Raw genomic sequence first — 15,731 nt, forward strand, 5'->3', positions numbered from 1 at the left:
AACCTCTACTCTTATGTAGTTGGAAAGTTTTATATTTTGCCACCAGTGCTGGAAAGTACTTAAGTACAGTACTTAAGTACAGCTCAGAGGTATGTGTACTTTACTTTAGTATTTCCATTATCTGTTATTTTATGTTCCACTTCTCTACATTTATCTGATAGTTTTAGTTACTCTGCAGATTAACTATGCAAAATATCACCAAATAACAGTGATGTATTATTACAGTAAGTTCAAATAAAACTTTGTTGATCCCCAGGAGGAAAATAATTATTATAATAATAATAATAATAATAATATAATAATTAAGATCTAATCATTTAACACGATTCTGAAATGAGCCATTCTGCATAATTACTACTTAATTTTTTAGTAAAATTTTGTTCCTAATTTATTTGAACTTTTACTAAAGTAGCATTTTGAATTAATGAGTTCTTTAGTAACTGAGTATTTCTACACTGCGGTATCTGTACCTTCAATGGTCTTTACTCTCTTAAATCTATTTAATTTATTTATCTGTTGTTTTAATTACTATATTAACATGTTCGGTTGTAATTATTTAAGAAAACAGAAAAAAGTATTCGCCAAAAAATGATTATGTATTCACAAAACAAACAATTTATTTATTTTTTAAATTCACCAAAAAAACAACAACAATGAAATATTCACACAAAACAAGTGTTTTTGGACAAGATGTCTTATTTCTGAATCCTTGGTTAGTTATGTAATAAAGGAAATATGCTGATTAAAAACACATCAGTTTTAGACCTTTTGAAAAGAAAACATTGTCAGTTCATTTTACCAAATTCAACCAGTGGACTATCTGCTAATAAACATGTAAAATCCTGCTGGTGCACTAAGTACTAAAACCCAAGAATCAGTTATTATAAATCAGTATTACAGTTGTGCGTTCTCCGCTTTTATCACAGGAAGTCATGACGAAATACAGACTTTTATTTTTTATTAAAAGGAACGGTTCAACAGTTCGGAAGAGAAGATTGTCATTGTCATCGTCTCATGTCTGGTAGGTGGATTTTGTTCCCTTTGGATGGAGCCAGGCTAACAGTTTTCCCGTTTCCAGTCTTTGTGCTAAGCTAAGCTAACTGTCCCCTGACCATAGCTTCATATTTACTTTGATATTTTATTACATTTTACATTTAAAAAAACACATGAACTTTTCAAACATGATGTATTGTTGTCTTGTTTTTGTGCGTGAAATTTTAGTCTGCACAGTAATAAGAAACTAAAGCTGTCAGATAAATGTAGTACAGTAAAATAGTGGAGTCAAAGTATTTAATAGAAGAAAATGGAAATAGCATGGCTGTAAATATAGTCAGTGCAGGCAGGGCGATTGCTCTGAATATATGAACAAAATGTTATAAAATATAAAGTATATGCTTACTCTACATAAACTATAAATAAGGCATAAAAACTCTTTGGTATTTTTGTCCGATACATGTATGCTATGAAGATTTCTGGGTGACATGCATGTTGGTGTAATTCAAGTCTCAATTTGATCATGTGATGATAAGATTATACAGTAGCTAGTTAAGGTGCATAACAATGTAGTAGCGAGCCTTATGGGCTATCATGATGGCGTGCACTGGGGCCCGTTGTAACTACCTTAAGCCACTGGGAAATGTTTAAGTTAAAGTACCTCAAAGTAAAGTCCAAAAACATCACAAACACAACAGATGTTTCTGTAAAATATTTATTCTGTTTCAGGCAGAACAATAATCTGAGTTCTGTCGTCCAGAAGAACATCGTGACTCGGTGAGACCGTCATTTCCTGTTTCCTTATGATTGATCACTGAGTCAGCAGGAAGCTGAGGTCACTACCTGGGTCGTACTCCACTGAGGGCTTCCCCCTGAAACACACATCATGGTGATCATTGTCACTGGTGTCACTGGTGTTACTTGTTTTAGTGGTGTCACTGGTGTTGGTGGTGTCACTGGTTTCAGGTCCTGACTGTGTTACCTGGTGAAGAGTCTGGCCTTGGTGGTTCCCAGTAGCGTGGCTTTGTTCCCCTCCACCAGCAGCATGGATCCCTCCCTCAGACCCTGGTGACCACAGAGATGACTAGTCAAGCTAACAGGTCATGATACAGTTAGCGCTTTAGCTGGACATGCTAACGAGAGCAGATAAACACTCCTTGTACTGAGCTAAAATTTCTAAGCTGTGACTGGACAGTCACTGTTTGGGGGAGGGGTTGGGGGTTACTTGCTTCTACAACCAGTTCTCACTCCGAAGTTGTCACATACCTCCACTCTGTCATTGATACCGGCGTCAGACACCGATGAAAAAGGAAAGAGGTCATTTCCATCACTTTGTGTATTGTTATGGGAAATACATTTGGAACTGACAGTGAAAATGCCAGTGTCGTATTACTGGAAACGTTAAGGTTTTGTAGGTTTCCAGACCCAAATGGACGACAGTTAAAGAATGACCCAAATACAGAAGAAAACAATTAGTGCTGTAGAAATGTACATTACGCTGAATTTTTCAAAACAACAATTAAACATGGAGATCACACTGATTTTACTGATATAGGAGACTTGGATTAACAGGGGAAGGAATAACTTCCTGTCTCACCAGGACACACGGAGTATCAGGTTCTTCATGGTACTGGGTGATCCTCTGCTCTCTGGTCTCCTGCACAAGAACCACAACACAACACAGCCCATAATTATATTTGTTTAGTCTCTATTAATAAAGGTAGGCTGGATAAGTGATTAGCAGGTCCTGTGTGCAGAGGACACGTGGATGTACAGACAACTGTCACTGGATACTGGGACACTAGAGAGAACTTAAAAACAAGAAGATTCTCAATCAACTTCTGCAGCTACAAGGAGAGTCTTTTTACTGTGGTTTCTAGGCAGATTTATTTGCCTATTATTGATAATTACATCCTCAAAAAAGAGTTATGATTTAGAGAAGAAGTGCGATTTTGCCGCAAGTGGGAGCAAACAGGTGCTACGTGTTTTAAAGTAACATAATGGTCTCCACGAGTGTATATCACTGCTGTAGCTCCCCCTGCTGACCGTATTGATAAGGTGCTTGTGTCATACAGTTATTTGCAAGAGTTGAAAAAATCTGAACTTCAGCGACCGATTCGGGCCGCAATGGCCAATCAGTAGGGGGGCGTGCTGGTGGACGTTCACTCATTGATTTCACACACATATGACGCGAGTCAACACAAAATATTCTAGCGTTCAAACTTTCAAACAAATTTTCGCGTTGCATATGATGTGAACACAATGTTTAACTGCAGTTACGAGGTGCGTCGTTTTTTGTGTTTTCTAGACAGATTTATCGGCATCTATCCATGATAGATATCCAAGATAATGACATCCTCTGAAAATGTGTCACGCTGAATCTAACAATGTGTTTATCATGTCTGTGTGCTCAGATTTGACCGAGTTATGCCTCAGAGAAGGAATGTGATTTTGGGGCAAGTTGGAGCAAACGGGCACTAAGGAAGTACCATAATCGCCTCGATGAGTGTGTGTCACTGCTGCAGCTCCCCCTGCTGACCGTGTTGATAAGTGAGCCTCAGAGAAGGAATGCGAGTTTGAAGCATCTTTTGTTTATGATTTCTCTTTTTTTCACAGTTAACTGAATATTTTTGGACAGGTGGTGGCACAGAAAACACGATATTGACACGTCACCTCGGGCTCTAGAGAAAATGAAAGACAGATTACAAAATACTTTAACACTGTTGGAAAACTTTAATCCTGTTTTAGTGAGCACTATGATAACATCATACAGAGATGATTCTGGAAAAGATCATCGCACTCAGACATTTGAGTCAGCAGGTGACAGATGGACGGCTGGTTTGCAGTGCTCAAAGACTTCTGTTCAATGACTGTAAACTGTTAAAACCTCCACAGTGTCAAACGTCAGGATGTTTATTTCAGTTTGCTGACGCTGCATTTCTTTTTGTTCACCAAGGCAGTTTTCACAGATTCACATGTTGTATAACTTCCTCCTGCAGGAACATCAGGCCGCTTGTTTCTCACTACAGCTACAGACTTTTAATCCTTCACAGCTGTTGACATGTAAAATCCCAAACAGCTTCTATTTGACCTGAGATGACTGATTAAAGGACGGTGAGGGTGGTAACTGGTATGGCAGGTAATCAGGCAATCAGTGACAGCCAAATTATCACCGCTCTCATTAATCAGCAAGGTGACAGAGTTCAGAGTTGAGACACTGTGTGTGTTTTACTGCGTCCTTATCTGCACAGTTTCCATTCTTTTAACAGATTCTGCAGCAGAACGAAAAACAGAACGCAATAAATGAATGACACTCTGTAAACGTTTGGGAACTGAGGAGATGTTGATATTTTGAAAGTAATTTTTTTCCTGTTCTTGAGTAATAGACGACATTAGTTGCTCAACAGTCCGCTGTCATATTTTGCACTTCATTATCCATCCATCCATTTTGATCCAAATATCTGGGGCCTGGTTGCGGGGGCAGCAGGCTGAGCAAAATACTCCAGACATCCCTCTCCTTAGCAACACTTTCCAGCTCCTCCTGGAGGATCCCGAGGGCCTCCTACCATTGGAACGTGCCCAGAAAACCTCTAACACCCCGGAGGATCCTAATCAGATCTTGAACCACCTCAACTAGCTCCTATTGGCGCGATGAGGAGAAACGCTGCTCTGAGCTCCTTACCCTATCTCTAAGGCTGCCCAGCCACCCTTCTGAGGAAACTCATTTCGGCATCGGTATCAACATTCTCATTCTTTTGGTCATTACCCAAAGCTCATGACCATAGGTGAGGGTTGGGACAGCTCTCTCTTCACCACAAAGGTCAGATGCAGTGTCCACATCACTGCAGATGCTGCACCAAACCACCGATCCATCTCAGGCTCCATTCTACCCTCACTCGTGAACAAGATCCTGAGACACTTGAACTCCTTTGCCTGACGCAGTAACTCTTTCCCAACCCAGAGGTGCAATCCACTGTTTTCCGGCAGAGAACCGTGACATGGGGCGATCTTTAGCTCAATTGGTAGAGTGTGTGTGCCTAATATAGACTACGTCCATTAAAGCAGCTGGAATTTGACTCCGACCCACGACCCTTTGCTACACATCATCCCCCCTCTTTCTACCACCTTTCCTGTCTATCTACAGCTGTCCTATCAACAAAGGCAAAAATGCCCAAAAAAGTGAAGTGGAGTGCTGACTTTTATCCCAACTGCTTCACACTTGTCTGCAAACTGCCCCCATGCATGCTGGAGGTCACGGTGTCATGAAACCAACAGAAACACATCATCTGCAAAGAGCAGAGATTAAATTCTGAGCTTCCCAAACTGGACCCCTTTCTCCAAAGTGAGACCAAAACAAACTTGTTCCTTAAGGTCAGATTATTTTTCTCTTTCGCAGAAATGTTTCCTGATGGTTTGTGTTATTGTTCACGGGCGCACTGTGAATATGCTCTGTTCTTTCAACACTAGATTGTGTTAGTAATGTGCTGGTTGGCTGTCGGCTGTCGTGTTTGCGATGTGTTCATGTGCAACTTTTTGGCACATGAGATGATGCAACAGTCAGCGTTCTTTGCTGCTAGTTCTCTGAAGTCGGTTTGGTGTGTATGGGCCTTTAAGCAGAGGCTGAAGTTTCCTGACTCACCCCCATGTGGCGGCTGTTGGGGTTGGTGTCCAGGTAGTGCGGGTTGATGTTGAAGGGGACAAGGCCGATGGCGGAGAAGGATGGAGGGTAGACAATGGGCATGTCATTGGTGGTGTTGATGCTGATGGTGGCCACGTTGGTGCCAGCACTGGAGCCCATGTAGGGGACACCGTCCTGGAGAGGAAGGGAGGAGGTGATGTACTTTATCCTTAATTTGTGTTTAAACAAATGACACCAGACTTTTGTTCTGTCGTGGACCAACTATAGTGACACTGTTTGAGTATCAGTCAGGATCTAGTGTGTGTGAGTGTGTATTTGTCACCTCCAGCACTCTCTTCCTGATCTCCGTCACCACCTTGTTGTCATAGAGACTCTTCAGCAGCCGGAAAGTGTTTCCTCCTCCTGCAAACACACACACTTCATTCATATCTACAGAAACGCTACAGATGAACTGAGGACACAGGCTGATGTGGGAGGTGAAAAAAGGAGGGAGGTTGGAGTGGAGGAGGACATCAGCGTAGTTGAACCATCAACTGCAGTGTCCCTGCTGCTCCGTTCTCCTGTTCCTCACCTATGAAAATGCCCTCAGCCTTCCGGACGGCATCAACGGGGTCCGAGGCCTCATGGATGCTGTGCACTTCATAACCTGGGCCAGAAAGTATACAGACAAAACATTAAGAAAACACCTAGAGAACATCTCATCACATCAAAATACAAAGAACATATATAGGAAGGTAATATGAAATATAAGATGTACAGAAAGCATACAGTTTAAGGTCACCTCTATATAAACATTAAACTATTGGACTTTTCTTGTTAATAGTATTAGCCGGACATAACTGGCTGCCCGAGCTCAGTGACACTCTTCTCATTGGTCATGAACATGCGGAGGTAGAATGGAGAGCCCCCTGTCTAGATCTGGCACTTGGCAGCCCCCCATAAGAGCATTCATGAATGACCTAACTGTGACAGCAACTTCCGGCCCTGGCTGCAGATTGCTCCAGGAGGAGCGTGAACGATTCATCTTATGGACAAGGATGAGTTTTAAACCCACCAAGTCCAGGTCTCTCATCCTGAAGAAGGGAAGAGTGGCTGGCGAGTTCTGTTTCACCCTGGGAGGGACACAGATTCCAACAGTGTCAGAAAGATCAGTCAGGAGCCTGGGCAAAATCTTCAACAGTTGCCTGAAGGACGCCGCCTTACTTCAGCAAACCAGGAACAACTTGACAGCATTGTTCACTGCTTTAGACAAGTCAGGACTCCAAGGCAAAGTCAAAGCCTGGATGTACCAGCATGGAGTCCTGCCAAGGCTACTTTGGCCTCTTCTAGTCTACGAGGTGCCCGTGACAACAGTGGAGGCACTTGAGATAACAATCAGCCACTTCCTGCTAAGTTGGTTGGGGCTCTCTCGGTCATTAAGCACCATCGCCATTTCTGGGCATTCCACCAAGCTCCCCAACAGCGTCCTGTCAGAGAAACTCAGTCACCAGAGCCAGGGAGCTGATGATGTATAGAGACTCCTCTGATGTTAAGGTCGCTTTGGAAGGAATAACTGTGAAGACCAGCAGGAAGGGGTGGGCACATGAAGCAGTTGACAAAGCAGAGGTATGGCTTCAGCACAGCATCCTGGTGTGCAGGTCTGGGTAGTGGGAAAGGGAGGCATCAGCTAGTCCAGGATGAGATACAAGTGGAGGTGGAGGAAGAACGATCCAGCAAGATGGGCGGCAGGTACAAGCAAGGTGTCTGGACCAGGTGGGAGCACATGGAGCAACACAAGATTACCTAGGCAGAGCTCTAGGGAGTAAAACCACTGCGAATCAAGTTCCTCATCCAATCCGTATATGGCGGGCGTTCTCCCAAGCTTAGCCAGTCTGCCCTGTTGGGGCGTGGCAGATACTCCACCATGTCAACTGTGCCAGAGGAGGGGTTCTCTGGAGCTCATTCCTGGTTGCTGCCCAAGAGCATTGGAGGACAGGTGATACTGCTGGCGTCATGACCAGGTCTTAAAGGTGCTGACAGACACAATCAGCACAGTGATTCAGTACAACAAGAGTCAGCACGCCCCCAAACAGTTCATCTCCTTCGTCAGAGCTGGGGAAGGCCTAGACCTAGCTAGGCAAAGCCAAGCTGCTCTGGAGGGCTTCTTGTCACCACATGGGACTGACAGCTCCAAACGGACCCAGGAATACAGCTCAAGATTCCAGAAAACATCACAGCCTCTTCACTCCACCCAGATGTGGTGTAAACATCCGAGTCAACAAAGCAAGTGGTCCAGCTGGAACTTACTGTCCTCTGGGAAGACCAGATGAGAGAAACCAACACACTTAAAAGGACTAAACACGCAGAGCTTTTTCTAGAGTGGAGAGCCTCATGCCAGTTAGTTGAGGCTGGGTGCTGAGGCTTTGCTGGGCAGTGGATTTGGAGGAGGGACCCATGGAATAGTGCGCCACTTGGACACAAGTTGAGGACTGACTACCTCCAGCTGGGTCGCCCAGGCGAGGGTATCTGATGATTTAAATCCTGAAACACCCAATGACCCTGGGTTCATCACTGAAGACGTGTCCAAGTAGCATCAGTAGGTGTATTTTAGAACTGCAACCAGAACTATGTCCTGATTTTGATAATGTGACACACATAGACATACCCAGAGTCTTGAACTTGTCCCTGGCAGTTTTAGTGTAGGCATCTCTGTCATGAAGAGCGTACGGGACAAACAGAACCCTCTTCACATTTCTGAAAAATATAAACACACACTGTCATCAGAACAGAGAACAGGGACACAGTCCATTTTGAATCCACACCAAACTCCTTTGAAAAAATCTGGCATTTTAATGAGCATTTAGCATTTAATATAAGCTTCTTCCCTGAGCATCACATCAGACATTTAAGGTTCATCATCAATTAAAATATTCATCATGAGCTGCTGCTTGTAGGCCGAACTTAACCACACGCCTACTGATACACAGGGAATATCTTCATAGAGACATGTAGAGAATGTCATGCTCCTTTTAAATTAAATCTCTTCACACAAGCTCCATTTAAACGCCCTGCATTTTAATGATCATTTAACTCCTTCAGATAAATAGAAAGCATTACTACAGTGTCATGTTCTACAGTGTATGTTCTATTAACACTGTCGACTCTCTCCACACCAAACTCCACTGACAAAACAGGCATTTGAATACGAACCTACAACGAGACCTCAGACTTTTAAGATAATTATTTACTCATTATTTAAATTAAAATATTAGTCATTAGGTGCTGCCTGTGCGCCGAACTTTGCCACACAACTAAAGATTTACTCAGAGTTATCAGACAGGTTCATAGAGACGTGCGTGTCTGCGGAGGAACACGGAAGTGTTAAATTACAGGATTTTCGGTCGGAGTTCGTACAGGAGCTGCAGCAGTAAACTTACTTTCCAAAGAACTGTGAAATGTTGCTCTGACAGTGGTCCAGGTATCCGCTGCCGTGCAGGGTGGAGTTGGACACCAGCAGGAGTCTCCTCTTCATCTCTGGACGCACGCACACACACACAGCTCACACACACTCAGCTGGAAGCCTGCAGGAGTTTGTGTCCGCTGCAGAGTCCAGAGGTCCGGGGTCACAGTTCAGCTGTGATCCCGCTGACAGCAGCTCTCTGCCGGCTGTAAACCGGCTGTAATCTCCACTGATAAAACACACACACACACACACACACACACACACACACACACAAAAACACACACACACACACACACCGACCCGCTGCTTGTCTCAGGCAGAAACACCGTCAGCTCTGACTCTGAGCCAAACTCTCTGCTGGTTTATATCATTTAACTTTTAGTTTGACCAAAACTTTATTTACAAACACCAGTTACAGTTCGTGTTTTCCAACACTACTACTTCCGGCACATTTCTTTCAGAATAAAAGCATCATAAATCATACATTTGGACAATAACTGCCAAGATTGAAATAAATATCAGATGTTTTGTTTAATTATCTTTTTCATTAGAAAAAAAATAGTAAACCCAGTTAATGATAACCGAAAAGTGTGATAAAATAATATGAAGGAAACACAAAATAATAAATGAAGACAATAATGAAGAAAACAATAAAATACTGTATTTTCAGAAATGTAGAATGTGAATTAATCATTTAAGTCATTTTTAAATCAAAAATGCAGCTCAGTGTTTAATTCCAGCTTCTCCAATATGATAATGTACTGCCTTTGTTTGTCCTCTGTGACAGTGAAGTGAATATCTTTAGTTTTGGACTGTGGGTCGAATAAAAAGAACACTGTGAAGACATCACCTTGGTCTGTAGGAAACTGTAGTGTCACTTTTTTTTGGTCATTTAAGGATCAAACAATCAATTAATCAAGAAAATAATCAACAGATTAATCAGTAATGGAAGTAATAATTACTTGCATCTTTGGTTTATAATATTTTTATGAAATTTTAGAAAATAAAATCTGTAAAATCGTGAAGGAAAACATCAAATATAAGTCTGTCTTTTAGAAAAACATTTTTGAAATAAAAGCAGTCCAAATATTCTGTGCAAATATATTTGGTCGTAAATAATTTTTTTTGTTGTTATACAGTTATATCCTCCTTTGAAGAGACAAAATGCCAGTGTTAGATGGTCGAAGGTCTCCATCGTACCAATCATTCATTAGTTAACAAAAAAGTACATAAATATTCCTGCAGGTCTGTTCTCCTGAAATTCATTCATTCATTTTTATTTTATTTTATTTATTTATTTATTTATTTTCATTTTTAAAACTTTAAGAAAAAAACGCTTAAAAACTCCTGCACTGCTTTTACTTTGAAGGGCATCTCCACGGAATAAACCTATACTTTTTTTCAGAATAAAAGCAGAACACACAAACAAAAAATGAATTCAACAAAAATGTAATAAAATAAAACAAAAAATTCTAAACGTTTTGAATCCGGCATATTTGTTATCATTGAATTATTTTATGCTTTAACAAAAAAAGTAATTATTTTCCTTATGTATTTATGCTCTGACTACACAGGACATGTAAAATTGTAGTTTATTGTTTCAGTAAGTCATTTTTTTTTTATCCTTTGAATCACTTACTTTTCCCTCAATGAGTCAGAACGACTCAAACGTGGTCTGAAACAGGTCACTCCCAACAAAGCTTCAGATATATTTTTTGTCATTTGATTTCATGACTTCATTTCATATTCATTTCATTTGATATTTTTAGTTTATTTTATTTTGACAACAAAGAAAAAAAGTTCTGCTTCATATTCAGTCATTTGACTGAAGTTACACCAGGTGACCACCAGGCGGCAGCAGAACATTAAACCTATCACCAGCAATCTGATCTCCTTAGGTCAAAAATTTACATTTAATCATTCTGTACACAAATACATGTCTATACTCAAACATTAACCTTTTACTAAAGCACTCAATTTGAATCCAGTTAATAATGAGTTTTATAAAATCATCCTGTGTTTAAAATGTAAAAGGTGAAAATGAATGACAGCTATCAGATCAATGTTATGAACACTATAAAATATCTGACTGTACTACTTTGGTTCTTCTACTTAAATGTATATGAAACAGAATATTTAATCATGCAGCATCTTTACCTGTAAAATATCTCAACATATCTTCCACTTCTGGATTTATCACTCTCACCTGCTGCAGAGCCCCTGAAGTTTTTTTTAAATAGGCCTTTGTGAAAAACACTGTTTCTGAAGAACATTAATGTGAATAAATATGTGTAAACATTTATTTTAATCAGACAGAGCCAGGCTAACTGTTCCCTCTGTTTACAGTCTTTATGCTAAGCTAACTGCTTAGCACATGAGAGTGGCCATATCAAGCCATCAGGTTCCCCTTGTGATGCTGTCCCTCCTCACTTTTTTTAAAGAAATCTTCCCTAGTATAGGGCAGCTGGTCCTTGCCACCATTAACAGCAGTCTGTCTTCTGGTGTTGTCCCCATAAGCTTTAAACATGCAGTAGTGCAGCCCCTGCTGAAGAAACCTGGCCTCGACCACACTGTATTGGCTAATTTCAGGCCCATCTCCAAGCTGCCTTTCATTTCGAAAATCTTGGAGAAAGTTGTTCATGCACAGTTAAAATCTTTTCTGGATGAGCATAATATCCTGGAGGTCTTTCAGTCTGATTTTAAAACCCTGCACAGCACAGAGTCAGCTCTACTGTTTTTATTGTTTGTCTTATGTCTTTATTTTTGTACAGCACTTTGTTTCAGCTGTGGTTGTTTTTAAAGTGCTCTATAAATAAAGTTGAGTTGAGTTGAGATGTCATCATCTGATCCGACTCTCAGTTGGAAAGATTATAAATAATATTATTTCTCAAAATGTTGAAATATTCCTTTAAGTACCTGATAATGTTGAGGTGTTGGTCCTTTTCATGAGTATCTATATTCACCTCACAGGCTTTTACTGTGATATTTAACCATATTCTGAATTTTATTGTGAAATTCATGCAGGTAGATGTGGTCATTTAACAGAAGCAGTGTTTGTTTGATTACAGTGAAATACAGTAATTCACAGGAACATACTGTGATATCACAGTGATGCATTACTGCTACTGTGAGATCACAACATACAGCTGTCATGTCACAGTAATTTACTGTAAATGTACAGTCAGATATTTTACAGTGTGGGGAGTTTAATCACTGAACAAAGAATAATACTGACCTCTGAAATGTGGAGTAGAAATATAAAGTAGCATTAAATGAACATTTATTCCAGAAAAAAATGTGTTAAACCACAATAAAAATCCACAGTTAAAAATAGAGCCGTGTAATGTTATACTGAGTTTGTGTGGCTGCTGCTTCATATCACTGTGCTTCATCATAATGTGACTGATGAAGTGGAATAATCCTGTTATAGCTCCACGTGTCTCCGTGTGTGTGTGTGTGTGTGTGTGTGTGTGTGTGTGTGTGTGTGTCGGCTTCATTAACTCTCAGTGTGACACAGCTGGGATATAAAAACATATCAAAGAGAAATGGTGACGATAATGAAAAGTGTTACATAAGAGAAAAAGAAAATAAATTAATAATGATATTATGTGATGTTTACAAAGGCACTGAAGGGGAACATGTTTTTTTATTTTGGCTTGGGGGAGGGGTCAACCTGGTCTCACTCCGAAGTCGTCAAAGTGCGGCGCTTGTAGCGTCAGACACTGATGAAAAAGCCATCCTTTAACATCAGTATGACACGCAGCCAGTCACTGTTAGAGTTTAACAACGCTCGGTGGCGTCAGGGGAGAAACACGGCAGGACAAGAACGAAAGTTAATACAACGAAAGTCCAAGTATGGTGGGTGGGTCCAACAAACGCTGACTTTCACCCGAGAGAGCGGTGTTTGTGTCCTGTAAGATCATAAAGCCAAACCCTGCATGTTTTCCTTTAACAAAATCACCAAAATTACACTATTTATCAGCTAGAAACTGTAAAAACAGAAATTGCTGATAATAATTGTTGGATTTTGAAATGTCAGATGGTCCTTGGTTGTATTTTGTGTTTACTTTACTGGTGAAGGGGTATCGGTGGATTAGTGGATAGAGCAGGCGCCCCATGTACAAGGCTGTTGTTGCAGTGGCCGGGTTCTCTCCCCCTTCATGCTTAGCTGTCCTGTCAATTAAAGGCAAAAAAATGCCCCCAAAAATATCTTTAAAAATTTTTTACTGGTGACTTTTACAGAAAACATGCCTTGCAAATTTTTGCAGATTTTCCAGACTTTGTAGATTTGACATTTCTAACGAAAACATGCAGGTTTGGACACCATGTTTTTTAAAACCACCAATGTTGCACCATTTATCACAGCCAGAAACTATCGTTGGATTTTTTTAAATTTCTGACGGTCCTTGAACACATCATGTGTGACAAATGCTTCCATCAGAGGAAAAAAAAAACAAGAGAAAAAAATCTGATCTTAAAAAAGTGATATTTCATCAGCATCATTTTATTCAACATCTCATTTAAAGTTTGGCCAGAAATAAACTATTTGTACGACAAGAGTGGAAAAACTGAGGCTTTTTTTTTAACTCTTCAACTTTTAACTTTCAGACATCAGAGGGTATGTTTTAAAAATCTAGTAACTAATTTATGGTGGAGGGAGGGTCATGGATTTTCTGCCAGCCACTCAGGGAGGATCAAGGAAAAATATTTTTAAAATTAATAAATAAATTAACAGCCACTCCCTTCCTGTGATAAGTGAAGAACAGTCCCTAAACGAAACAAAACATAAAAGGACTCTCGGTGAAAGTTTTGTTGTTCCCTCCTAATGTAATGGACAGTACTGAAATGCTTTCATTCTTCACACTGATATTAATTAGATTTTATTTTTTTAAAAATTCATTTTTTTATTTTTATTTTAAATCAATATATATATATATATATATATATATATATATATATGTATATATGTATATAGATATAGATATAGATATATATAGATATATATATAGATATATAATGCAATAAATAAATAAAGATAGAAAAAAATGTATGTTTAAAAAATATATGAGAATTGTTAGAAATAGGTGAGCTCCATCTCAACAGTATTCAGATGCTGCTACGTATAATAATGACCCAGGAGTAAACAATAATGAATGTGAATATCATTTTGCATCATGAGATGTTCTTTATAATAGAGTGCGTTTTTTTCAATGTGGATTAAAAATGTTCAAATAAAAACATATAATTAAATGTTGTATTTTTGAGGGTTAAAGTATATAAAGTAAATTAATTCCAGCTGGACCAGATAAATATTTACAGTAATGTTAATTAAAGGCTAATGCAGGAGGTCTTTATGATACTGGAGCTGCCTGGTGAGTACTTTTACTTTTACTTTTGATACTTTAAGTACTTTTTGTCTGAAGTACGGACTGAAGTATTTTTTATTGTGATATTGTTCTGAGCAGTAAAGTGATGATCCTGTCCTGATAATGAAACACAGTCTTCATCATCATCATCATCATCATCATCGTCATCATCACCTTCAGCAGCAGCAGTCCTTCTTCAGTGGAAACACAGAGGCAGCAGCAGGGGGCGGGGCTTAACCACATCTGGATGAAAAACATCTGGACTCTCTCTATTCAACGTTACATACATGAGAGGCTCTGCGCTGACACCGGGGCCCAGGACCGACCGATACACCGACACACGGACAGACGGACCCAGCAGCAGACAGACAGACCGAGCTCCTGTGTAGTTTTGTGGCCGCAGATGATGGCTCGGTGCCGGACGCTTTGGATCGGGATCCTCGTCCTGCTGACTGCCGGTGAGTGCTGCCTCTTCGCCCCGCTTTTCTCTCTTCTCCTCCGGGCTGAGTGGAGCTCTGAGGCCGGGCAGGAGACCCGGGGGAACTGGGACAGTTTGCTTTAGAGAGAACAAAGTAAAAGTACCAGTATAACAAAGTAAAAGTACTCCAGGACAAGTTAGAGACCTTCTGTTAAATCTTACTTAAGTAAAAGTACATAAGTATTCACAGCTTCATCTGAAGAGTAAAAACAGTACAATAAAGTAAAAGTTCTCCAGGACATTTAAAAGTCCTGCTTTCAAATCCTACTGATATTAAAGTACACAAGTTATTTTTACCTTCATGTAGTTAAAGTACACAAATGCTTCATCAGGTAAAAGTACACAAGTATTTAAAGCTTCATCTAGCAACAGTAGTAAAAGTACTGCAATTCAAGTCAAAAGTCCTGCCTTCAAATCCTGCTACAGTAAAGTACACAAATACTGTCAACTCCATGTAGTAAAAGTACACAGGTATTAACAGCTTCATGCAGTAAAAGTACACAAGTATTAACAGCTCCATGTAGTTAAAGTACACAAGTATTAACAGCTCCATGCAGTAAANTACTGTCAACTCCATGTAGTAAAAGTACACAGGTATTAACAGCTTCATGCAGTAAAAGTACACAAATACTGTCAACTCCATGTAGTAAAAGTACACAAGTATTAACAGCTCCATGTAGTAAAAGTACACAAGTATTAACAGCTCCATGCAGTAAAAGTACACAAGTATTACCATCTTCATGCAGTAAAAGTACACAAGTATTAACAGCTTCATGTAGTAAAAGTACACAAGTATTAACAGCTTCATGCAGT

The 15,731-nt window shown here is 39.9% G+C and overlaps 2 protein-coding genes across 5 annotated transcripts in view; one reads left to right on the top strand and one right to left on the bottom strand.

Moving 5' to 3' along the window:
* Positions 1–1,694: 1,694 nt before the first annotated feature.
* Positions 1,695–9,472, bottom strand: si:dkey-69o16.5 (Alpha-aspartyl dipeptidase-like). The gene is made up of 8 exons (XM_050048859.1): positions 9,049–9,472; positions 8,277–8,365; positions 6,204–6,278; positions 5,955–6,034; positions 5,633–5,806; positions 2,591–2,650; positions 1,976–2,058; positions 1,695–1,865 (listed from the first exon to the last, which is right to left on the bottom strand). Exons 1-8 carry the CDS (start codon positions 9,141–9,143, stop codon positions 1,805–1,807), a joined length of 717 nt encoding a protein of 238 aa, XP_049904816.1. The 5' UTR covers positions 9,144–9,472; the 3' UTR covers positions 1,695–1,804.
* Positions 9,473–14,735: 5,263 nt separating this feature from the next.
* Positions 14,736–15,731, top strand: part of tgfbr2l (transforming growth factor beta receptor-like) — a 397,772-nt gene continuing 396,776 nt past the window's right edge. For all 4 annotated transcript variants that reach the window (XR_007570231.1, XR_007570232.1, XM_050048848.1 and 1 more), the window contains exon 1: positions 14,736–14,898. Coding sequence is in view for 2 of the 4 variants with exons in the window: in XM_050048848.1 (XP_049904805.1) it covers positions 14,844–14,898 (55 nt within the window). In the remaining 2 variants the exon portion in view is untranslated. The remainder of the gene's footprint in view (positions 14,899–15,731) is intronic.

The sequence above is a fragment of the Epinephelus moara genome, chromosome 7 (genome assembly GCF_006386435.1).
Source record: "Epinephelus moara isolate mb chromosome 7, YSFRI_EMoa_1.0, whole genome shotgun sequence".
Classification (NCBI taxonomy): Eukaryota; Metazoa; Chordata; class Actinopteri; order Perciformes; family Serranidae; genus Epinephelus; species Epinephelus moara.

Bases quoted from the DNA above. Each gene is read 5' to 3' on its own strand.
- si:dkey-69o16.5 (XM_050048859.1), bottom strand. From the start codon at position 9,143: ATGAAGAGGAGACTCCTGCTGGTGTCCAACTCCACCCTGCACGGCAGC. The intron at 6,279-8,276 runs GTATGTCTATGT...TTTCTGGCCCAG, and splicing joins GGACAAGTTCAAGACTCTGG to GTTATGAAGTGCACAGCATC. The intron at 1,866-1,975 runs GTAACACAGTCA...TGTGTGTTTCAG, and splicing joins AAGGCCAGACTCTTCACCAG to GGGGAAGCCCTCAGTGGAGT.